Source organism: Macrobrachium nipponense, chromosome 15, assembly GCF_015104395.2.
Source record: "Macrobrachium nipponense isolate FS-2020 chromosome 15, ASM1510439v2, whole genome shotgun sequence".
NCBI classification, from domain to species: Eukaryota; Metazoa; Arthropoda; class Malacostraca; order Decapoda; family Palaemonidae; genus Macrobrachium; species Macrobrachium nipponense.
The window spans coordinates 16,849,428-16,873,540 of NC_087208.1; the positions used below are offsets into that span (position 1 = coordinate 16,849,428).

The 24,113-nt window shown below is 39.4% G+C and overlaps 1 protein-coding gene across 3 annotated transcripts in view; it reads left to right on the plus strand.

Annotated features, from left to right (window-relative positions):
- Nucleotides 1-24,113, plus strand: part of LOC135227005 (macoilin-2-like) — a 151,760-nt gene that overhangs the window by 104,886 nt on the left and 22,761 nt on the right. For all 3 annotated transcript variants that reach the window (XM_064266753.1, XM_064266755.1, XM_064266752.1), the window contains one exon: nucleotides 16,703-16,863. In XM_064266753.1, coding sequence (XP_064122823.1) covers nucleotides 16,703-16,863 — 161 coding nt within the window. The remainder of the gene's footprint in view (nucleotides 1-16,702; nucleotides 16,864-24,113) is intronic.

Sequence of the window (24,113 nt, forward strand, 5' to 3'; positions counted from 1 at the left end):
GTAAGGGAAAGATTTATTGTAGTTTTTGATAGCCTTTACATTTATTTCTCATATAATTATATTTCATCATAACATTATACATTAGGGTTCATAATAGTAAATATTCATCTGTCGAGAAGAATTGTTATGTCATTTGGCATTATAAAATGTACTATTTATGATTACGTATATTATTACAGAACAAATCTGCCTACATGTGGTGAAAAATGAAAAAGTGCTAGGATATGTGTTTAAGGTTAAAGTAAAATAATAAGCAGTTCCTCCTAAGTAAAATATGTAACTTCAATGCAGTATAAGGCAAGATTATGGCCAAAGAGCCTAACTGTTCAAGGTAATATTGTAGTCTTTTGTTAAATTAATGAAAATTATAAAGCTTGATATTCAAAAGAATACTGGACAGACTATTCCCTTAAAGGGCCAATATTAATAGTTACCTATTTTGATAATAATAATAATGTGAAATGAGTACTTCACACTAACCCATAATGGATGGATACCCTCATATGAGTAACAATAACAGGTTTTGAGTGGTGGACAGATTACCTCCTGGTGAGTATCAATATTATGCGCAGGGAGAAATCGGGCGGGATAGAGGTTCCATTACTTTAATAGCCCATAAATTTACTAATGGCAATAGACTGGCTCAGCTCACCAATTCTAGATATCTCTTAATTCAGTTCAGTACTTGACTTCAAGGGGGCATGTAGTGCCCCTCTCTCTCTCTCACATGACATCTTTTTATATATTTGCTTATAAAACAGGTTTTGACGTAGGAAAATCCTATTTTTTGTAGTCACTGTTGAGTCCTCAAAGATTATCCTTTCTATGGTCTATCCAGAGCTCCATGGTGACCAGACTAATGTCAGAGAATTCTCTTAACTGGTGTTGTGGCCAGGTATTGCGTCTTAATGATAAACATTATAACACATGATAGAGTATATAAATGGACTCAGGATAAGAGGGCACTTTCTATTATCCTCCACGAACGCTATTATCCCAGTTTACCTACTATGTCATAAGAAGTGGTTCTGCACATACTCAAGAAGAAGTGGTTATGATCATATGCACCGTCATATTGTTTACTATGACCAAAATCTAACCAAGACGCCATTCCTTTTTGTTAGTCAATGCAGGGTGATTCCTTACCCAGATCCCATGTCTTTTCAGCGAGGAAGTGGGAGGGTTTCAAGGACTCTGCAGCAACTGCCAGAATTAGGTTTTTCCTGTGTCAAAACCTGGATTTGATAGTGTAGTCACTGTCTTGTCCTCAAGACTTAGTTCCTCAGTGGATGTGTGTGTTGCATACTTGCCTATCAATCTGGTAGCTTGAGTTCATGTTCCACTGCTGTCAGTGAGGAACCAGATGAATTTATTTCTGGTGATTAGAAACTCATTTCTTGATATATTGTGATTTGGATCCCACAACATTGATGCCTTGTTTTCTTCCTTTTCTTCCATTGATTCGTCTTTGGAATTATCTGGAGTTGCTCAAGGTGATAATTTGTTTAATGCTGTCCCCTCTCTTTCGGGGGAAAAGTCCCTTCAGGGAGGGAGGAGGCAGCATCATCTTGTTCCTGTGTTTCAGAGACTGATTCACACAATATGGCATCTGTGTGGGCCTCTTTAACCCTACAAGGGGTCCCCTCCTTGGAAGGCATGTTGTCCCTTTTCATATCTGCATGCCTTCCAGTATGGTTCCCCCAGCAGCCCTCCCCCCCCTCTCCCAGCCTCCATTATTTTGGGTTGCATATGCTTCCACCTGGTGAGATGCCATGTGTAACCACGCTTTATTCTGGGTTGCCCTATATCTCACCATCAGTTCCAGTGAAGCCACAACTGACTCCTGTTGCCATGACGTCACTTCTAGCTTCTTCCATGTCATACCAGACAGTTGTCAGTTCATTGGAGGTATTCTTGCAGGCAATGGCAGACAAACTGGAATCTACTTTTCGGGAGAGTTACCATGGTACCTCTAATAGGAAACATCGTGCATGCACTGCTCCTCCCCCCAAACTGTCTCACATTCATCGTTCATCTCCGCACAGCTGCATACATGATTATCCCGTCCCAGGCAGACACACACCCCTGTTCCTACATTTACAGACGTGGTCCTTCAAGGTTAAGAGATGGTGTTCGTCCTTCAAGGAGGAGCTCTCCAGTGGCCAGAGAAAGTGATTGGGATCTTTCTAGGTTGTTGTCTTCAGACTTCAAGTTTTGATGCAGGATCCAGAGGAGTGGGAGAGTCAGGAGTCTCTTTCTTCCATCATCTTTGACTCCTACAGGCATAAAGGCCTTGCTTAGGCCAAAGAAGGATGCTTGGACTTCTTTTGAGCTACCATGTTCTGGGTATGCTCTTTCGAATTTGCATTATTCTTTGGTCATGGGACAGGAGAATTCTCTTATTTCCAACTGATTATTTAAGCTTCTTCCCCCTCCTGTCCTTTGGCATAAGAAGTATTACTCAACTAGTCTGGTTCAGCTGATGAGTAGGCAGGTTCATTCAGATGTGGTTCATCTGAAGCCTGGCTTGACCCTGTACGTATCAGGTTAGGGCTGAGGGCCCTTCATTGACCTTTCATGAGGCTTCTAATTTGGAGTGTACTGCCTCCTCTGCCTTTCAGACTTGTCTCATGGCTGGGCTTGTGGTCGTCTGCAGTTGCTAGGATCACATGGTTCCTTTTGTCAAGAGGGTCACTCAGCACTCCTTTCATCAGATTACTGCAGTCTGGTGCGATGGCCATCTTGTATCTGGAACATCTGAATGCTAATTTGTGTGGTAACTTTCTCCTAATTAGAAGGGATGCAGCCCTTCTAACGTGACTTGTTCCGTGAATTCAGATCCCTTGTCGTCTCTTTGGAGTGGAGATATTCTAGAGTCCCAGCTCCTCCTTAGAGATCAGTTGGAGGTTGCAATAAGACATTAAACTGACGGCTCCTACTCGTCCTCCACCTCCAAGGCAGAGTAGGCAGTTGCCGTTAAAGAAATCTTCAACACCATCAACTTCCCCTAAGGCCTCTCAGCCAGCATCTTCTCCCAAGAAGCAGCTGCAACAGCATCTCTTTCAGCCTTGCTCTTCCATTCCAGGGAGGGGTGCTAGGGGCAGGGCAGTTCAGGTTGTCAATGGGAAGGTCGCCACTCCCCACCCTTTGCCACGGGTGGAGGATGCCTGGCCAGCCATTGGGCCAAATAGCAGTTGCACTGAGTGGAGAAGTGGGTGCTAGATGTCCTTCAGGTAGGGTATCTAGTTCTGTTCGACTTCCCTACTCCTCTCTCAGATCATCATCGCCTGCATTTGACGTATGCTCAAGGCTCTCTGTAGCACCTGGTTTTCCAGGAGGAAGTTTCAAAGATATGGACAAGGGCGCAGTGTAGAGGGTAGATTGTTCTTCCCCCTTGGGTTTTACAGTCGAGTCTTTCTGGTTCCAAAGGCCATGGGTGAAAGGAGAACTAATGATATACCTTTCCACATTGAAGCACTCTATCAAGAAGAGAAGGTTCTAGATGGAGACACCCTAGACAGTCTTGGCAGCTGTAAGGGAGAAAGACTTCTTGCTGTAAATAGACTTGGACATTCTTCCAGATTCCAATCCAACCTTCATCCAGGAAATTCCTCCACTTCAGCCTTGTGGTGGAATAGGTCTTCCAGTTCAAGGCCTTTGCTTTGGTTTGTCTAAAGCTCCCCAGGTGTTCACAGGGGTCTTTTCCCTAATGTCAACATGGGCTCATGCTCAGGGGATTTGCCTATTGAGATATCTCGACGATTGGCTGGTCTTAGCAAGTTCCTGAGAGAAACTGGTTTGGGACAAGGAACCCCTTCTTCAGTTTTGTCAGGTCATAGGCATTGTGGTAAATCTGGAGAAACCCATTCTGCTTCCCAGCCAGAGGATTCCATACCTGGGAATGGTGATAGATACAGGGTCTTTGAGAGTTTTCTGTCAGACCAGAGGTTTACAGAAATTGAGAATGTCGCTCACTCCTTCCTTGTGAAGGGGGAACAACCAGCTCTCCAGTGGCAAGTTCTTCTGGGCCTCTTGTCTTCTCTCAAGGGAGACTGAAGGAGTTTTGATCCCCAATAGGAGATTCCCCTCAGCTCCAGGTCCCTCTGTTGGCAGAGGTAAGAAGCGACCTTCTGTGGTGGTTGGACGACCAGAACCTGACAGCAGGAGTTCCTCTTCATTCACCCTCTCTGGATCTTCTTTGTTCTTGGATACCTCTTCAGAAAGTTTTGGTGCTCATCTCAAAGAGCTCTTGGCCTCAGGGCTATGGAGTGCACAGGACAAACAACTCCACACCAGGAGTTTCGAAAAAAGGTGGCGCAGCATTCCGTCTTTCTAATGTCAGGCAATGCCACAGTGGTAGCATATGTGAACTAACTGGGGGAGGCTGGTGTCTCACCAACTTCATTCGTTGATAGTCGAGTTACACCAGTGGGCGATCAACAACTTATTGGAGCTCATGTCCAGGTACATTCCAGGCAGGATGAATGTGGTGGTTGACTAGCTAAGTTATCGGAGTTAAGTTCTAGGTATGGAGTGGTCTCTGCATCTGAACATAGTGGACTGGCTATTTCTCCTATGGAGAATAACCATGTTAGATCTCGTCACAACACACTTCAATAGGAAGCTAGAGGTCTGTTGTTCAGTGGTTCTGGATCTATTCGCTGTAGCGAAGGACACCCTTCAGCATCTTTGGCACAATCTGGAATTGTACTCCTTCGCTCCATTCTGCCTGATCCGTCGTGTCCTGAACAGAGCAATGTGTTCCAGGAATGTCAGTGTGACCCTAGTAGCTCCTTTGTGGCCCAAACCATAGTGGTTTCCAGAGCTGTCTCTCTGTCAGTGGTTCCGAGAGAGATTCCCCCTGGCACAACCTCTGCCAACCTCATGTGGAAAAATACCACCAGTAAGTAGGGTCCTTATTTCTTCACACCTGGAGACTGTCCAATATCTTTTGCAAGTGAGAGGCTTTTCTTGCAGAGCAGACTCAAATGTCCGGCTACCTTAGTTTGTTAGCAATGCATAATACAAATTGATTAAAAAATTGTAATTTTTTATTTACTGGCAAGAGAATATGAAAGTGGAAATTTTGTTGCTATTAAACTCTGAATGAAGCCACTTTTGGTGATACCCTAAGCAGACTTTTGGATATCTTTAATCTGGTAAGACGGCAAAGTCAAGAAAAAGGGCCTTTGGCTCAAGTCCAAGATGGGACTTTTGGAGACAAGGTTAATTATTGTTCATTAAGCATCTTGTTCTCAGTGCCACCTCAGATATCATTGTGAACTGAAGGAACGCTGCTAAAGACCTATGTGAGGTTTATCTGTTCTTTACTGTAAGGCCCTCCAGCTGCTTACCATCCAAAACAACAAAACATGACCCCCATAGAACGTCTGGTTTCCCCTGAAAACAAATCAATGACTACTGCTGAATCAGTGATTTTTATGTATTTTCAGGAAACTAGAGTATTTTGTTTGTAAAACAAAAATTAACCATAAATGTAAAACATGTAAAGCTTTTGAGTCATATCCATGAGGAAACTTATGTTGGACAAAGAAAATTTAGGTATTGTTCAGGTGTGAGAAAATACAACTGATCATAAAATATGCCCTTCTTGTTCTAATGTCCTACACTACTTTTCTGCTCACAGAAGCAAATGTTTTATCAAAATTCTGTGATAATAAATTAAACAGTTTTTTCATTGCAAGCTGTAAAAATTATTTGAAATTGGGTAACAAGGCAGTACATTGGTAGGTGGGTGAATCCCCGACTTGCCTGCTGTAAGCCAGCGCTTATAGTTTTGTTGCCATTGAGAACAAATGTGTTGTTGAAACTATTTTTTCATGTTCCTGAATGTATCATTTTTGTGTTTAGTGTACATAATGGATGTTATAAAAAAAAATGATCATTGAAGTTGTGAAGGATGTGAGCTGGTATGTGGCTGCTTTATGTCCTCTATGTGTGCGGAACCCCACAGTTTTTGTTCATTCAGCATGGGTAGGACCTGCAGTCCTAAATTTCTTTGCAAGGAATGTGGTGGTGGTTTACCTTTATATTACAAGAAGAGGGGCATTTGCTGTTGTCATCCAGGCGGGAGGGTGAAAGCTGTTGCCATCCAGGCGGGAGGGTGAAAGCTGTTGCCATCAAGGGGGGAGGGCGCAATATTCCATCCTTGACACTGGCAAATCTTTTTTAGGTCCTTGATCCCAGACTCCCATCCATGACTATATCTTCTCACTTAGTGTGCACATGAAGACAGAGGGTTCTCTCATGACAAGTCACCACTGTACAAGACTGCCAAGTATCATAGCAACCTTCGTGTGAGCAGTTGTTCAGACACTCATGGTGTTCCTCATTTGTCCAGAACTCCTGATGTGCCCCTCTTTTGATCCAGGAACATCAAGATTTCGAAGAAAATTCTTGGCGCAAAGTTAATAGTTCTCCCGATGTTTAAACATTAGGGATTTTTGGTGGATGTTTTTATACATTTGTTGGCTTACAGTTGGGCTTCTCTTATCATGTTGTGCCATTCCCCTGTTGGGTAGGGTAGAGACGTGGAATTTGGGAGTTGGTTCTCACTTGTGCCATTAGTGGAAGAATAAACTCCATGAAAGGCTGATGATATCTTTTTATGGTTTTCAGGTTTATTTATTTATATTTTTTCTCTCTTTACTTAAATCTTTGTGATATCAATAAATAAAGATTCAAGTACCCCTGGGCCCTTTGATGGTAGCCAATCGGCACAGTTGATGACTGTTGGAACCTCCCCTGACAACCCTCGTCTGGACTGGAAAAGTAAAAAACCTTCCAGTGTAATTACACTGAAACCCTATGCTCTAGTACAGATTAAAGGGAAATTGAGGAGAAATATATATGAAATTGGACCAGGAATATTTGTAAACTTTTATGATAAATATTTGACTTTTAATATGGAAGAATCTAGTTGATATTTTTAATGTATATCTATATATTGTGAAGTGTTGTGGCTGAAAGCCTAAGATTTCTAATGAAAGTCGAGGAAAGGTGACAGTAGAATCTGCCTCAGCAAAAGAAAGGGGAAAACTAAAAACATTATCACACCTTGGAGGAGTCAAAGAAGAATGTACAGTACATGCTTTTTGGAATTACTCCAAGGGAATGATATATGCACCCCAACTGATTACGTACACCGAAAAAAAACTTGTAGAAGAATTAAAAGATTAAGGTGAAATAAGAATTGAATAAATGAAGAAGGTAAATGCAGTCTTTGTCCCACTTCCCAATTTAATTATTTCATTCAATTCTACCCGATTGCCTACTATACTAAAAGCAGCCTGGCTACATTTCAATGTTAAACAATATATCCCAAGACCGAAAAAATGTTTCCATTGCCAAGAATTTGGACATATGTTAGGGTCTTGTAGACAGAAACTGCAAGACAAGCCTGCCACTTGTGTCAAATGCAGTGAACCAGAGCATGGCATATGTAATAAACAAGCCAGATGTATACATTGTGGAGACAATCATCCATCATCTTCACTTAATTGTTATGTATACATCATGGAAAAAGAAATTCAAACTTCAAGGGTATATGAATGTATCACGTTTAGAGAGGCAAAAGAGAGAGTATTGAATCAGTACGTCAGACCAGGAATATCTTTTCCATTGTTGCTGCCAACTGAAGAAGAAATGTAAATGTTACCAAGGATAATGTAAATGGAAAACCAGTGACGACCTGTACTCGTGCCTCTTCGGAGGCGGCATAAATTATTGCTGGAGCTTCTGCCTCTTCGGAGGCTGCGCCAGTGATCTCTGGTACTCCTGCCTCTTCAGAGGCTGCACCAGTGATATCTGGTGCTCCTGCCTCTTCGGAGGCTGCACCAGTGATTTCTGGTGCTCCTGCCTCTTCAGAGATTGTGCCAGTGATTTCTGGTGCTCCTGCCTCTTCAGAGGTTGTGCCAGTGATTTCTAGTCTTCCTGCCTCTTCAGTGGCGGTGCCAGTTGATTCTGGCACTCTTGCTTCTATGGAAGCAGAGCCAGTGATTTCTGTTACTCCTGCCTCTTTGGAGGCTGTGTTTGGTGTACCTGGCACTCCCGCCTCTCTGGAGGCTGCACCAGCTGTAAATTGTGCTTCTGATGCTTTGGAGGATGCACCAATGTCCGATCCTCACACCCCTTCTCACCTCAGGCAGTACCAGCTTTGCCTGGTGTTCCTGAGACTGATAACCCTCTAAAAAGGAAGGCAGCCTTAAACAATTGGTCTCCTTCCAGAAAAAAGGAGCAAGGTAGTAAGCTGAAAGCTCTTAAAAGAGGCTCTAGTTTAACAGCCTCTAAAGGAAAGTAGAATTCATGAATTTTCCCCAGTGGAACCGTCAGGGATTAAGAGCTAAATGGGAAGAATTAGGGCTGCTCATATCAGAAGTATCTCCTGTTTGTATAGCTCTGCAGGAGACCATGATTGGTAATAGTATGTGCCCCAGCCCACGAGAGTATACATACTATCACTCCACCTATAATTTGAATATTGGAAGCCATGGTGGTGTCGCTTTGTATGTTCGAAATAACACCCCACAAAATCCTATTAGTATCCAATCAGCATTGCAAGTGGTAGGTGTACAAATCCATTTGCAAAGAAAATATACAGTATGCTCCCTCTATCTACCACCTAACGAAGTCTTCCCCATCAATGAATTTAAATCTCTTATTCAACTGTTACCACGTCCTTTTGTTACTTTGGGAGATATGAAAAGCAGAAGTCGTCTTTGGGGTGACATTGTCACCAATCAAAGAGGAAGGTGCTTAGGTTCTAGCATAGAAGATCAAAATGAGGGGATTCTCAACTCTGGGGAGTCTACTCATACCAATTAATTTATCTATATGTAGTGATGACTGTCTTAATGACTTTAATTGGAGAGCTATAAATGATAGATTTACCAGTGACCATTTTCCAATTGTGGTGAGAGTAGCATCAAATCCTCCATCTTCAAGGTTACCTAAATGGAACATTGGTAAAGCTAATTGGGCAACATTCCAGGAGCACAGCTCAATAGATGACTCTGCTAATGACTTTCCCTGTATAGATGATGCTCTTGACTTTTTAAATAAAAATAATGTTCTCTGCTGGTCTTCAATCTATACCTATGACTTCGGGCATATTTATCCGTCGACCAGTTCCCCGGTGGACTCGTAAATGCTAGGAAACTCATAGAACTATGAGATCTGCTTTCACCAGATACTGCAGACAAAAATGTGTGTATTACCATATTGAATTTCGAAAAGCAAGAGCTCATTTTTGCAAAGAAATAAAAAAAGCACAAGAAGAATCTTGGACGATCTTCATATCTTCACTAAATTCAAAAACTCTTCCGACTCATTTGGAAGAGAGTTAGAAAAATAGCAGGCAAGTTTACTCCTTGTCAACCTCCAGTTATCAAGATCAATGTTTGTGAAGTAGCAGACCCCCAGTTAGTGGCAAATGAGTTTGCTAATCATTTTGCTAATGTTGCGTAGAAAAATTATGATAGACCCTATTCAGCTCTAGAACGGATAATGGAACGGGTCAAAATTGATTTTAATACATTAAGACATGAACAATACAATGTTCCTTTTACTATGAGAGAATTTTTATCAGCCTTGAATAAATGCAATGAATCAGCTCCTGGACTGGATGATTTAACAGATTCAATGATTAAGCATACCCCTGAAAATACCCGACTCTTCATATTAAGCCTTATTAACAGAATTTACAGAAAACATATCTTCCCCAAGCTTTGGGAGATGTTAAAATTACTGCCATTCGTGAAATGTGGAAAAGATCCATTCAAGACAGAAAATTATCATCCTATTGCATTGACATCTTGTTTGTGTAAGATCATGGAAAAATTGGTGAACACACGTTTGGTGTGGTACTTGGAAAGAGTTAAATATCTGTCGCCCGCTCAGTGTGGTTTTTGAAGTGTGCACTCCACAACTGATGTATTGGTTCGAATGGAATCTTCAATATGTGAAGCTTTTGCTGGCAAGCAGCATCATATCACTGTTTTCTTTGATCTAGAGAGGGCTTGTGACACAACATTGAGATATGACATTTTGAGGGTCCTTTATGAATGTAACCTGAGAGGCAATTTGCCCCTCTTTATTAAGGCTTTTTAAAAAATAATTTATATCAGGTTCAGGTTGGAGGAACTATGTCAGATGTATTTAATCAAGAAGGAGGAGTACCACAAGGAAGTGTTTTAAGTGTAACCTTGTTCGCCTTGGCAATCAATGGGGTTTCCAAAATAATTCCCCCATATATAACATATACCCTTTTTGTTGACGACCTTTCGATTTCCTTTGCAGCATCAAGGATGGCAGTGGGCTGAATGCCGCCTTCAGCTCTGCGTTGATGATATAGTAAAGTGGGCTGAGGTTAATGGTTTTAAATTTTCTGCCAGTAAAACAGCAACTATGCACTTTTGTCATATAAGGGGAATCCACCCTGATCCAGATCTATTCATTCATAGGCAGAGAATTCCATGTGTTGGTGAAACAAGGTTTCTTGGTTTGATTTTTGATAGCAAGCTGACCTGGATTCCACATCTGAAATATATTAAGGCAAAATGCTTGAAAGCAGTGAATTTACTGAAAGTCCTGTCTCACACCTCGTGGGGTGCGGACCAAACTCAGATGTTGAGATTATATAAAGCCTTGGTCTTTTCAAAATTGAGTCTTGGGTGTGAAGTGTACACTTCTGCAAAGCCAAATAGCCTTAAAATAATCAACTCAATTCATCATGGAGGAATATAGTTGCGTACAGGAGCATTTAAATCATCTCCCACCGAGAACATGCTTGTAGATGCTAGTGAGGTGCCGCTAGATCTTCATTACAAGCGTCTACTGGTTCGGAGCTGGTATAGATTCCAGAGGCTTCCCAAGTCTTTAACCCTTAAACGCCTATTGGACATATTTTACGTCGAGATAAATTGTCCTTTGGGTGCCAACCGGACGTAATTTACGTCGCCATAAAAAAGTTTTTTTAAAAATTCGCGGAAAAATACTTATAGGCCTACCAGCCGAAAACTTTTGAATCGCGCCTTGGGGGATGCTGGGAGTTCATGGATCAAGGTGTTATTTTGTTTACAATTGTTACGCAGGCGCACAAGCGCGAATTTCTTTCTTATCGCACTAAAAAGTATCAGTGACACATCTCTGAAATTATTTTGTCACATTGACATAATTTTTGCACCATTTTAAATTAGCCGTTACATGGAGTATTATATATGAAAATGTGCGCATTTTCATGTAGAATACAAAAAAAAAAAAAATACTCATGATTGTAGCTTTTATCAGTTTTGAAATATTTTCATATAAATAACGATGTGCCAAAATTTCAACCTTCGGTCTAATTTGACTACCAAAATAGTCGAAAAACGCAATTGTAAGCTAAAACTCTTATATTTTAGTAATATTCAATCCTTTACCTTCATTTTGCAACAAAGTGGAAGTCTCTAGCACAATATTTCGATTTATGGTGAATTTATGAAAAAAAACTTTATCCTTACGTGCGCAGTAACTCTTCCGAAAAAATCATATGTGCGATTGTCGTAATGTTTGCACCATTTTAAATTAGCTGTTACATAAAGTTATATATATAGAAATGTGCGCAATTTCATGCACAATACAACTAACAACAACCCATGGTTGTAGCTTTTATCAGTTTTGCAATATTTTCATATAAATAACAATGTGCCAAAATTTCAACCTTCAGTCAACTTTGACTCTACCGAAATGGTCGAAAAACGCAATTGTAAGATAAAACTCTTATATTCTAGTAATATTCAATCATTTACCTTCATTTTGCAACAAATTGGAAGTCCTAGCACAATATTTTGATTTATGGTGAATTTATGAGAAAAAAAAAATTTCCTTACGTCCGCGAGGTAACTTCAGTAAAAATCATACGTGCGATTGTCGTAATGTTTGCACAATTTTAAATTAGCCGTTACATAAAGTTTTACATATGAAAATTGTGCAATTTCATGTAGAATAAAAGAAAAAATGTTGAAGGTTGTAGCTTTTCTCATTTTTGAAATATTTGCATATAAATCTCGATAAATAGAAAAAAAACCACGTTTGGTCAATTTTGACTCTACAGAAATGGTCGAAAAACGCAATTGTAAGCTAAAACTCTTACAGTCTAGTAATATTCAGTCATTTATCTTGATTTTGAAACAAATTTGAAGTCTCTAGCACAATATTTAGATTTATGGTGAATTTTAAAATAAAACTTTCCTTCCCTCCGCGCGTGGATTCTCCGCCGCAAATTTCTGAAATGCGTACGTCGCATTCCCGGAATATTTGCTCCATTTCATATTAGATGTTTCATAGAGTTTTATATATGAAAATGTGCGCAATTTTATGTATCATACAACGAATACAAAAAAAATAATTGAAGGTTGTAGCTTTTCTCATTTTTGAAATAATTGTATATAAAAAAAAATTCGACATTCGGTCAACTTTAACTCGTCCGAAATGGTTGAAAACTGTAATTGTAAGCTAAAACTCTTACAGTATAGTAATATTCAATCATTTATCTTCATTTTGAAACAAATTGGAAGTCTCTAGAAAAATATTTAGATTTATGGTGAATTTTTGAAAAAAACTTTTTTTTACATCCTTGCGTTACGAATTCATGCATCATTTTGTGATAATATTTTCTCTGTGTTGCTTTGATCGTTTTACAATGGTTATATACCAAAATGATTGCAATTTAGTGTACAATACAACGAAAACAAAATTAACTCTTTAGCTTTAACTGTTTTGCTCACAACGCAATTTGAATACAATTATATATGAAATTTTGTTTTCGCGCTATCATATATCGCATTATTTATATATGATATTTTTTTTCACTTCTGATGGTTGCATACTAAACTTCAGGCAATGACAAAAAAAGGAGCCAAAAATGAACTCTTAATTTTGAAAACTAAGCACGCTGTGATTTTTTGAAAAAAAATATTTATTCCGCTTCGGCGCTCACTCCGAGACCCCCTAGCCATACGGGAGACGATTTTTATTATACCCCTTAGGCGTTTAAGGGTTAACCAGCATTTGTATGAGAAAGGAAAGGCATTTTTATGAAAATCAGCCCAAGCAACCTCATCCATTCTCTTTTAGAGCAAATTTTATTGTCAATAAATTAAACATGCCAAGGATTGAGATTTTACCTGCAAAATATTCAGTTAGCCCCTCCTGGAATTTTCTGAAGGTAAAATTCTGTAGATATTTTAATTTTACCAAGACAGAATTGTCAAGTGAGGCCATGCAGTCAATATTTTTAGAACACTCCTTGCAATATGATAACTCCAATGCAGTTTTCACGGATGGCTCAAAGTCAGATGCTGGCATTGGCTTTGTAGTACCCTTCCCTGATATTGAGAGAAGCAGGAGGTTATCATCTGTTACATTGATTTTTACAGCAGAATTATATGCAATTTTAAAGGCTTTGAAGGAAGTTTTAATTCAGAATGAAAATAATTTTATATATTGTGACTCAATAAGTGTTCTTCAGTCGCTGGAATCTTTTAACTTTTTAAACCCTATGATTTTAGATATATTGGAATGGCTGCTTTCACTAAAAAGAAGAAGGAAAGAAGTAGAGTTCTGTTGGGTGCCTTCCCTTGTTGGGGTGGTTTGGAATGAGAAAGCTGACCAACTTGCAAAGTTGGCAGTCAGCTCCCAAGAACCCACAAGATGCCTACTACCATATCAGGATTTATGTCCTCTAGTAGGTCAGAGAATTAAAAAAATGTTGGCAGTACCAATGGGAGGATATTTTAACTAATCAAAAAATGTGCAGTATCATGTCATCAGTGTCTCCTTGGTCATATCCCGATATGCGAAGGAGACAGGAAATGATGTTGTGCAGAATGAAGATTGGACATACAAGACTCACTCATGGATTCTTGATGTCCCATGAAAATCCTGTTTTGCGAGAACTGTACTGTGCCCTTGATTATTTGCTGATTGAATGTCCCAGATTTGGGAATTTGAGACATAGGTTACTGTCTTGGGGACGTGACAGAGAAGGTAACTATTCTAGCTACAATTCTCGGTAAGGATTGTAATATAGAGCAGTTACATATCTTTATGTGGGAGGCTGGCTGCCTCAACAAAATTAAGATTATACATAGATTGTCTATGTAAGAAATTTTATATTTGAACAAATATATTTATATACATATATATATATGATTTAAATTTTTAATTTTTTTCTATTTAAATTTATTTCGGTGTCAATAACCTAGATGTTGTTATTCCAGGTTTAATAGACACAATCAGTCAATCAAATTATATATTTGTTAACCTAGTCCAAGATATATGTCACTATTGATAAGATGACAATTTGCTTCTTCAGAACACAAGAACTCTGTCATACTGTAAGGGTGTTCCAGGAATGTTTATAGAGGTGACTGTTGCTGTAAGGGTGTTGTCGGGAATGTTTGTAATACTGACTGATAAGCATCACGTACTGGCAGCCAATTTTTTCTCTTACATGCAAAAATTTGAGAGCTACTAGAGGTGTAGATAACAATTTCAATGATGGGAAGTAACTCGTCAAGAAAATTTTAAAAAGCATATCATAATATATTTTTGTTTTGTTGGCAGATATTAGTTAACATGAGGGTGTTTCCCCTTCTTGGTAATTAGCCCATTGAACTGGTTTCTCCTACAATCCCTGTCAAGATGGGTAGTGACTTTGATCACCTTGTACTTCCAACATTGATACCTACCTCGAGGACAACATTAGTCATACAAATGCACAGATGCATACACGGAGGAAACCTTGCAATCTGACAGAAGACAGGATCCAGTTTTTTTCTTTTTTAATGTGTGACTTTTTCCAGAGACCAGAGTCTTTTCCTCATAGGCCACAAGGCCTCCCTGTTGCAGGCTTTTCATTATAGACAGTTTGGAGTCTGCCCACTTCAGCTAGAGAACCACCCAGATGTGGTGAGGGGCTCTTGAATCCCTAGAATTTGTTCTTGTGTTCAAATCCTGGATTCCAATTTACAAAATTCACATTAATTTTTAAAAGTGACAGGTGGGGGTAGGTTTCCCTTGTATTTGCCCATTATTTGATTATTTTGAAATCTAACAGTTATCAGTATGGCTTTAGATTGATAACTTGATGGTAGAACTATCCTTTGGAGCTGGATGATGGAGCCTACAGGTGGCCTTGTTATTAGCAGCTTCATCTTCGGTATATGGTACCTTCTTGCTTATCAGTTGATTACCTGCTCTTAGACTGTGCTGTATTTTACACCCTTAACCCATTCGGTACTGCATGACGCATAATCTGCTAGATGCTGCATCCCACATTTTCCCAACTCCCCCTAGAGTCTGTTTAACCCTGAAAAAAAAGGTTATACTAACATCTGGAAATGAATGTGAAGTCATATATACACACGTGTATGTATATGCATACACACACGCACACACACACACACAAACTATACTATATATAACATTTACTTTTACTTCTCGCCATATCAACCCATGAATTTTTCCCTTTTCTGGGGATTTTCTTGAAAAAATAATAAAGCTCTTTCATTAGCCCAGGGACAAAGAGTTTTCATCATGTAATCATAAAATAAAAAAAAAAAGATAAAAAATATTGTATATGCATCCCCAGACGTGAGGAAATGTGCATCCCCATGTGCTCGATTTATCCTGGAAAAAACGTCATGAAAGTCTGGAAACATTGTTGGACAATGATTCTCTAATGTTGGTAACATATGTAAACCCACCTTTTACCTCTCATTCTTCCACGTCATTATCACTTATTTCATCACTTGAGAACTCGTCACCACTATCATATTCTTCCTCAGAAAGAACATATTCCTCGAAAGAGATAACACTGTTCTCACTCATGGTTTTACAGTAAAAATGCAAATAGTAAAACTAAGAAAATCACCAGAGAAAACAAAAAAATAATGAAAAAACTTGCGTGAACGCAACCATGACTCTGCATCAATTTATGAGGAGGCTGTGACATCATAGCCAAGAATGTCCACGATTGGCTGAAATAAAGGAGGAGGAGCTTAGTGCATGTTAGTACAGCCTACCCACGCCTGCAAAAACCAATAGGAGACATAACCCAACAGTACGAGCTTCCCTATTGCACTGTGGAGTTATGATTACATATATACGTCACGGGTAGCGTCACAGTACCCTCCATGACAACGTAGAAACGTCACGGTACCGAAGCAGTTAAGAGGTGCATCCTTACAGAAACCGTATGCACTCGCGTATCATGTGACTTTTGAAGACCTCATTTTTTAAGTTAATTTTAATGGGGTCGCATCATACCCAAGATATAAAATTAGTAATAATCACATATTAGTATAAGTAATAATCACATATTAGTATCATATGATAGAATACAAACATAATGAATATGCATCTTTTCCATGGATCTTTTAAAAAGTTATGCTTTACTTCACTGCATCCAGTAATATTATATGTATTTTCATATTACTATTTGTTTGTATCATAAAATACAAACATAGCAAAATGCTTAACTCTGCCACAGGGGCCATCATGGCAAGATTTAGATATACTAGTGTGTAACTGATACAACAGTTTGTAAGGGGTACTGTTGTAAGTCCAGTCTTGTACATTTTGCTTACTGTGATATATAAAGAAATAATTTTAAGCTTTAGTGTATTTTTTGTTATTTCAGGGTAATGGGTCGGCAAAGATCCCCGGATCACATACAAACAATCTTCGAGATTCTGGTCTGGGAGGTGGCGGGTCTACCTCCCGAGACAAGAAAAACAAAAATAAAGAAAATAATAAAGAAAGCTCGCATGGGTCCAAAGAGGACACTGTCAGCATTATACGGTAGGCTTTTATCAGTTGTAGATGTTTTATATTTACTGTAGTTTAAATAAACTATTGATTAATGTTCTGAAACTCCCTTACTTGGGAAGCTTTGTAGAGGGGGGGTGGGGGGGGGATTGGAACAAAAGGTAACAGATGAAAATGTCGAGAACAATAAAGCTGGATGCTGAATGGCTTCTGTAGAAACCTCTAGTATTGTCTGTAATGTGCCAGGCTTAGTACGCTGCAAGTTGTAAACTCTTATGAGGGTTTTATTTGCTGAATGAGAGAGAGTGAGAACCCACAGTAGTATGGGGTGTTTATTTGCTGAATGAGAGGGAGTCAGAACCCACAGTATATCTAACAATGTGTTAATAGTTATCATCAAAAACTCATGTGTCAACCTGTGGTAAGATGTGAAATGAGTTCTTTCCATTGCCCTTTGTGTTCCTTCCCCAGCCTTCTGCTCCAGGTCCCCTTGTGTGGCATTTCCCAATGATGCACTGGGGTTTCTCACTAGTATTCTAATTTAGTGTTCGTATCCCTTCTCATTGCATGTTCCAAGCCATCTTAATCTTTCAAATTTCAGTTTATTTTTCAGGTCTGGACACTGCACATTTATATATAAGTAATTTACCAAGTAATTACATTGCTATTAGTCCCTACTAGTTGCGGAAGAAATTTAAAAATTCGCGGTAGCTCTTGTTTGGGCAGTTTTGGTTTGGTTTTCACCTGTTTCTTACACCTTTCATCAGCTTGAAGTACCTATTGTTGATTTGGTAGCACTAATCTTATCAACTTAATTCCTATGTTGGACTCTATAGGATTCATGTAGTTTATGTTTGCAATGCTAGGTTGACATTGGCTAAATATGACTCACTCACAATGTGTGGTTCTTGTAGAGGGCAAGTTTTCACCCCTGACATTATGTAGAATGTAAGGATTGTAACTAAATGGAAGGTTTTGTTTTCTTACTCAAATAAATGGCAAAGAAACAGGCAAAGGAAGGTGGCAATTAGAGCTGAACTTTAACAGTCGCTGGTAATTTCAGTTCCTTCGACACTTATAACTGTTCTTTCTCCCATTCCTAGTCCTCCTAATCCTTACTTATATTCTTGACTCCCCTGCTTGCAAGCCTAGTGCCATTGCCAGCCTTGAAGATAGGGTAGGTATGAAATTTAATTCAATAGTAGATACCATAACTCAGCTTGGGGTATCAGCTAAGGATCTCATGTCCAAAGTGTGTACAAATATTGGTGCAAGTATTGTGTCAGTGGAGGAAGTACCTATCGGGGCTCCTAGACAAAGGTCACTGTGAAATTCCCCTAAATATGGAAGGAGCCAAGAGAGGCCATTGGGGTTTGCTCACGGGCAGTCTCCCCCTCAACCAAGCCTGATGTTTGCTCCCATGAAACAGGACAACCACTGGAAATGCGTCTTAAGTGGGATGTTCGTGCCTTATCTTCTAGTGGCCTGAACTGGCGTTTCGAAAGTCTTAAAGGCCATTGAAAAGACCTGCGGCCCTGGAGTGTGAGCTCCCGATGCTATGTAAGTGCTCTATGGATCAGGAGTTTAGTCTTGAACCTTCTTGCAGTTTTGGGAACAAGGAAGTGTAGTGTTTCCCGAGTTGTTCATTCCTGTTTGTACCCACAAAAAGTCTTTAAGCGCCCAGTGTCTTTCCAGCACCTGAGAGGAGTCGACCACCCAGTGTTAGAGGAATGTTCTGTGCGTATTAATAGTGAAGTTTTTTCTCAATGTCCTGTGGGAGCCAAGCATTCCTAGGCAGTTTGTGGAGTGCATTTTGAGTGTCTTGTGGGAGCCAAATGTCTCTTGGGAGCTCAGTGCTCAGTGAGTGCAGAATGTGTTGTGTTGCCCAAACGACAAGGGCCAGTCAAGTGCCTGGCAGGATCCAAACACTCATTGGTGCCCCAGAGCACTTTTCATTGTAGTGGTATGCAACATTCAGTGACTGTTTGACCTTTGACCAGATATTCTACCTCTGAGGATTCTTCGGTCTCGGTGAGTGTTCCCGGGTCTCCTCCTGCTGCTTGTGTCTGTTACACCTGGCCAGACACCAGCACCAGTGAAGCATATGATGCCTCGATCCAAGTGTCATTTGCTGCCTTATGATTGGACTTGTCAACAATTTTGAGTGCTTCTGCTGTTCAGGATATGTCTTTGGACCCTATCAGCCGTTGCTTCGACAGGATTTTAGATCTTCAGAAGAAACTGCCATCTCTCAAGACTCTCCTCTTTTACATCCTTCAGTTTCGTCACAAGAAGATAAGGATAGCATTCAAGAGCAACCAAGGTCGGCCGATGCTTCATTGCTGAAATACTTCTTATTCAGTTATCCATTGTTCTTTTCTCTAGCAGCTCCCCATTTGCCAGGCTCTGCTTTTATGATGAGACAGCCGTTAGGTTCTGCTAGATTACCGATGATGGTTTTCTCTTGTTCGTCTTAAGAAGGCATTGTCTGCCATTGACAGTTGGCTGTCAGAGAAGAGGACTATTGCCAAGCCTGTGTTTTGTGCCCGTCCTTTGCACCTTTTTAAGAGAAGGTACCTCTTGTGCCACAGGTGAAGTTCCATCCCTGGGAGTCTCTGCCTCCTCCCACACTGACTTCTCTGACCTCATTGAAGAACCTTATTGGCATTTTCAAGATCGGCCTTCACATCAGCCAAAGTTATGTTCACTTCTTTGGAAGTAGGTCATCTTGTGAAAGATAATTTTAAGACATTCGAGATCTTTAGTTTTTTGGACTGGACGATTGGCGCTCTGACGAAGAAAATAGAGGATGCACATCCCTTCAAGACAATTAGGAATGGTGCACAAGAACTAGCTGCCCTCTTTTCATTTGGCATTCTTAAGAGATCCGTGATGCGCTTTCACCACCAAAGGAGTGACTCCTTCACAAAGATCCCATCTTCTTTTTGTGCCACTAGATCGTAGTAGTACGGGTGGGCCACGGTCAATGTTGCAATCACTTAGCGGCGAATCGGTTTTAAGGCTGTCGTCAAAAATACTCATAAAAAATAACACATTTTAAGGTATTTTTATGGCACAATTTTTGGTTAACAGCACTGTTAGCGCTGTTACATCTAACGAGTTCATACATTTGTAGAAATGCCGTTCAGACCATAAAGCTTATGTAAATGATATTAAGAAATTTTATGGAGAGTTATTACATAGGTATTAGGGTAAAATATATGCCTCTGACGCTGTTCTATGCCGAAAATATCGAGTTACATAAGTTAATTAGCTATGGATGTGTCGATTTATAAATGTTCATGCTTTTATGTTTAAAATGTGTAGGAAAATCTATTATGTATAGGGTATTTTTTTTCTTCACAGAAATATGATACAAAGGCAGCTTTTGAAACTGCCCTTCACATTATCAAATACGATGTTTTTTCATGTGCTTTCTTGTGAGCCGCCATGTATTACGTATAGAGTATTTTTATTTCTGTGCAGAAATATGATACTTGGCAGTTTTTGAAACTGCCCTTCATGTTATCAAATACAATGTTTTTCATGTTCGTTCTTGTTAGCCATCGCCTGCCGCTCTTTTGAAAATATTGAGTTAAAGAGTGCAAATTTAGCGATTGATGTGTCGATTTTATAAATCTTCATGCTTTTATGTTTAAAATGTGTATGAAAATATATTACATATAGGTTATTATTTTTGTACATAAATATGGTACAAATTAAGGCGGCTTTTGTAACTACCCTCCACGTTGTCGGAGGATGTTTTTTCATGTTCGTTCTTCTCCGCCACTGTTCTGAAAAATGCATGGTGTTATTTTATTAATTTGGGAGCTAATTATAGTTCATTTTGTTAATGAAACCTCAGCTTTTTCTTATAATGAAACTGCAGCTTTTTCTTATATGTTTTTCATGCATTTATATTTAAAATGTGTATTATAAAATACTACGGCAAATCTAAGCCAGTATTCCACGGAGCGGCCAATGTTTTGGTTTGTAATCAGCTGATGGCGAATACGAGTTTGTTTCGCCATATTTAATTTAACGCAATTCTGAGGGAATTTTTGGCGTGAAACCAACAGTAAAATGTGTTCTTCAAGCACAGTAGTTTTGATTAAAATTATTTTATCTCAATTTTATCTACGGTTGTGTTTGATGGCATATGTTTAGTGGGGTTTTATCCTTGTTGCCGATGCACGATAATAGTCATTAGCAGCTTGAGCAGTTTTCTCAGCTTCAGTTTTAACTAGGTTTAAATTTAACAGTATATTTCAAGATTGATCTTTGATCTATAGCCTCTGCACAGCCTCTCAAGTCTTCACTCAGGTTCTCACTTCCTTAGCAAAGTGGCTTCATTTGATGGGCATGAGTATTTGCTTCTATCTTGAGGACTGGCTCCTGTGTTCCCCCTCAGTCTTGTTGCACGGAGGACCTTCAGAAGACTTTGACTTGCCCAGGATCTGGGCCTATTGATCAACTTCCCAAAATCACACTTCTTTATTTAGTGATAATGATCAACTTTTGGGCTTTTTGTGCTTTTCCATCCCAGAAAAGGATGCTTTCTTCCCTCCAGACAGTTTGGAAATTCCTCACTCTCCAGTCCTGCTCCACAAATCAATGGATGGGTTTCTTGGGCACGATCTCATCCGTAGAGAAGTTTGTTCCTTTAAAAAGACTTGACTAGGAGAACCTAACCTCGTGTATGTTTGGGGTATTACTGTAACTGGATTTTCAGCACCAATATGAGCTGATCCCTGGTTACTTGCACTGTTATCTCTGATTTTGTTATCAGTGATATTTGGTTAGCGTCACGCCGTCGGAACAGACCCCGTCATTAGGCTGAATCAGAAAGTCCAGAGTAAATTAAGAAGGATTTATGGGTAGGTGTGCTTGAAAAGGGTGGGAAATTGTTAGTGCAAAGAACAAAATATCATGCCAAATTCATATTTATGTGCCCTAGAGTTGGATTCATGGAATTATATTGATCTAGTTTCATTTTGTCCATAAGCAAATTACAAAAGTATGATTTTCAGTTAAAATACTAAGATTGAAGATGTTTCTCTTTTAGTTACTTGTTACAGTATTTTTACTGCATCCTACAATACAGGATATAATTTTTGCATATAATTTTCCATTCCTTTGTAGTGATAGTTTTACAACAAAGTTTTACAACAACAAACCACAAGTCATCTGTGTACTCTCAGTGTTACAAGACATCTTCAAAATTTGTTTTCTCTAATTAACCCAATTATTTGGTCAGTAAAATCCTAGGCACTTCAATCCCAGTTCAAAAGAATAGCAGTTAAAACTGTTGTCTTGAGGTTTCAGCACCCAGCTGTCTCATTCTTCATGAGTAATTAAGCACTTTTCCTCATCCATTGCATCCCTTTACTTGTTTAGGAAATAAGATAGGGAATTTATATTAGGTGGAACATAGCTGCAGGATGAATGGATTTCCCTCCATGGCATAAGGTAGTTAACTGAAGACATTTATGGCAAGTGATTTGTATTTTTTTTAAAGAAAGGCTGCTATGATTCCTTCATCTTGCTGACAAACTTGCTTTTTGTTAATGTGTATGACTGTTGTACGAATGATATTACCTGATTCTTCTCCTTTGAGGAAGCATGATCAATGAAGATATTAAGGGTTTGATCATGTGTGAATTCTTTATATCACCTGTTAACATGGATCCTTATTCTGTGTGTTCCTTCAGCAGAGATTGGCTTAACACTGCCTTTCAAGTGCATAGTCTTTGATCACTCGCCTAGTAGGAGGAGTACAGGTTGTAGAGGAATTTTTCAGAAGCCCGATTCGGTGTCATTTGAGGGCAGCGCATTTCTTTGCTCCCCTACCTAGTCCTCAGTGATCCTTTGCAATAACCCCCTGCCTTTGCCGCTGCTGTGTTTCCTATGTTCTTTCCTTACTTGGTCCTGGGAGGGTTTGTTCAGGTTGGATGTTGACCGAGATGGATGCTTTTGGAAGGTGCAAGGGCCATTCCTGATGTTGCATTTACCTTCTATTCCCACTACGATTGTCTCTGCTGTGCTTATTACTGTGAGGCATCTCAGTGAGAATAAGGAGTTATTAAAGGTGGCTAAATGGTTAAAACTAAAATATCAATACCTGCCTTGGTCAAGACTGTAGCCTTTGCTTTAGCAGTAGCCACTTCAAGCAAGACCACTATTGTTGATGTTCCTGTTATTCCAGTACAATAGTACCTCGAGATGTAAAATGGCTAATCTGTTCCAAGCCCTCCAAAAACACCCCAGTAAATTTCATAATAAAGCTAAATTGACCTATAAACAATGAAATACTACAACAATTTGGACCATTCAATACCTAAATTAATAACAAAATGCAAAATAACTTGTAAATAAAGTGTATTAGTGTACATGGTATACAAGAAATACTGTACGTAAAATGTGGAAGCTTACCTTTCGAGTGAGGCTATCTCCGAAAGTGGCGGCAGAGGAGGACAAACGATTGCACTTTATGAAAAGCGGCTAGAACATCCTTAATTTCTGCAGTTTTTTTTAAACAGAATTTCAACTTCATCGCCACTTTCAACTTCTGTTTTTTATCACTTGGTTCTTCCTTTTTGCTTACAACTTTCTGTTTTTATCACTTGGTTCTTCCTTTTTGCTTACTCCTGCTAATGCTAAAGGCCTCTTTAAAAAATAACGATCCAAGGAAGATTGCTTCTGCCTACTTTTCACAATGTTCCTGAAACGACTCGGGCAAACGTCATTGAACTGCGCAAGCATACGACTTATGTGAGCCTTTTCGGGGTGTCTTTTTTTCTATAAACGCGTAGTGTTAATTAACGGCTGCCCGTCTTGATAATTATCTACTAATTGTTGCACCTCATGACTCTTGGCCCTGGTGTCCATCAAAACCCTGTTCAACCAATTGCTCTCTCTGCAACTGATTTGGGTACTGAATGTTCGGCTGCTGACCTTCAACATAAACTGAAGTGCCTTGATTATACTGGTATGCATGTTGTAAATGATTGGTCAACACCCTCTGTTCAGCAGGGAGTGGAGATTCTACCAACCTTGCAAAGTTTCGAGTTATCCCATGAGAGAGACCTTGATCACTTATCCCATGTGAGAGATCTTGGTCACTTATCCCACGAGAGAGATCTTGGTCAATCATATCACATATGTCGTCACTCAAGAGGTGCTCTTCTTTTTCCATTTTCTGTGAAAAGATATGAGAAATTTTTTTTAAAAAATACACATGACACAAACACCATCACAATGTCAACTCTGACTAGTAGGTTCAG